Genomic DNA, 1588 nt, shown 5'->3' with positions numbered 1-1588 from the left:
GACAGCAACAACAACAACAACAACAACAACAATACAACAGCAAATATCAAACAATAAATATCAATGACATCCCTGGCGACGACAACAACGCACAAACGACATGACCCTTCCATTCCCAAAGTTTTCTCGCTGATCAAAATATTATTATCCAAAACCCAACTCAGATCTCAAATCTAAAATCAGGGGGCTCTCATGGCCTAGAGGTTAAGATGTTGGCCTCTCATTCAAAGGTCCCGGGTTCGAATCCGGGTAGCGACCGAAAAATTTTCTTCTCTAAAATTGTCTCCTTTCACCTCCTTTCCTGCTCTCTAGCGATATTCTGTCGTCTGCTTTCGTCTCCTCTTTTTGCCCCCACCCCTCACCTCATTTGCTCCCTCCTCTGGGCTCCTGACTCTTTCTGCAACCTTTCTACTACTACTCCTTGACTCCTTCTTACAGCTGTCTTTCTGCCACACCCCTAATCTACTGGTAGGAAAGATCTACACCTAGCCTTCTCGGACAAGGGCGAAAAATCTCGGAGGGCCGTGTGTAAGTTGCGCACGTTAAAGATCCCTTTGTGGTCTAAAATTGATAAGAGTAAGCTTCGGCCGCCACCCGGGCAAAATTCAAAATTCCCTTCCAACTAAAAGTATTAGGTGTGTCCCGCGCGCTCATATGACCGTATGCAGTTGCGAGCGCCGTAAAACACTTATCAAAAAAATAATTTTTTAAAGTCTAAAATCTGTGTGAAAAAACAAAAAGGTCTGATAGAATGTCCAATACAATTACTCACAAACTCTTCCTCCGCTGTCTTCCCATGCGAGCCGTGCTCATCGTAGAAGCCGTGGTCCTCCAAGGCCTGTTTCGTGTCTTTGTATTTGCGGTATTGCATAAGGAAAGGAAGCTCTTTCTCCTGACCTGGTTTTACTTTAAGCAGATTCCACGACTGCCGTCTTTTCATCATATTATGGGAAATACTTTCTCGTCTGTTACTGCCTCTGCGTCTGTGAAAGAAAAGCAAAAGTAATTTTTTAAAATAAGTTTCTATTAATGTAGTTTAGTATTGCTTTTTACGGCCCCGACCCATTTCATATTCACAATGTAGATAGTGTAGGATGTATACTTTCATCCTGTCTGCTCGGGCTAACCCGGGTGCGAGGGACACAACGTCCCAGTAAAAAGACCGAGAAACTCGATAAAACGTCTCCCCAAGTGTGAGTCGAAATCGGGTCTTCTGCGTGCGACAGCTAAGCGCCTAACCTCTACACCACAGACGCTGGTGGCAAATATTATTATAAGAAAGGACCAGCATGACAATTGTATGAGTACACATTTCAAAACAAGTATGCACTGTAATGTAGTTGTGGTACACACAGTACATATTATTATGTAGTTCAAACTTTGAAAATGAGTTTGTTTCAATAAATACGTGGGGATTTTTTCCTCTCTTAAAATATTCTCTCTCTCCCCCCCCTCTCTCTCTCTCTCTCTCTCTCTCTATCTCTATCTCTCTCTCTGTGTGTCTGTCTGTCTGTCTGTCTGTCTGTCTGTCTGTCTGTCTGTCTGTCTGTCTGTCTGTCTGTCTGTCTGTCTGTCTGTCTCTCTCTCT

The 1588-nt window shown here is 43.5% G+C and overlaps 1 protein-coding gene across 1 annotated transcript in view; it reads right to left on the bottom strand.

Moving 5' to 3' along the window:
• Positions 1-977, bottom strand: part of LOC106012383 — a 4466-nt gene extending 3489 nt beyond the window's left edge. The window contains exon 1 of the mRNA XM_013085249.2: positions 773-977. Coding sequence (XP_012940703.2) covers positions 773-943 — 171 coding nt within the window. The 5' untranslated portion in view covers positions 944-977. The remainder of the gene's footprint in view (positions 1-772) is intronic.
• Positions 978-1588: the final 611 nt, after the last annotated feature.

Source organism: Aplysia californica, unplaced genomic scaffold (genome assembly GCF_000002075.1).
Source record: "Aplysia californica isolate F4 #8 unplaced genomic scaffold, AplCal3.0 scaffold00001, whole genome shotgun sequence".
NCBI lineage: Eukaryota > Metazoa > Mollusca > Gastropoda > Aplysiida > Aplysiidae > Aplysia > Aplysia californica.
Note: the sequence above shows the minus strand (reverse complement) of the source record. Positions and strands in the feature narration are given on the sequence as shown.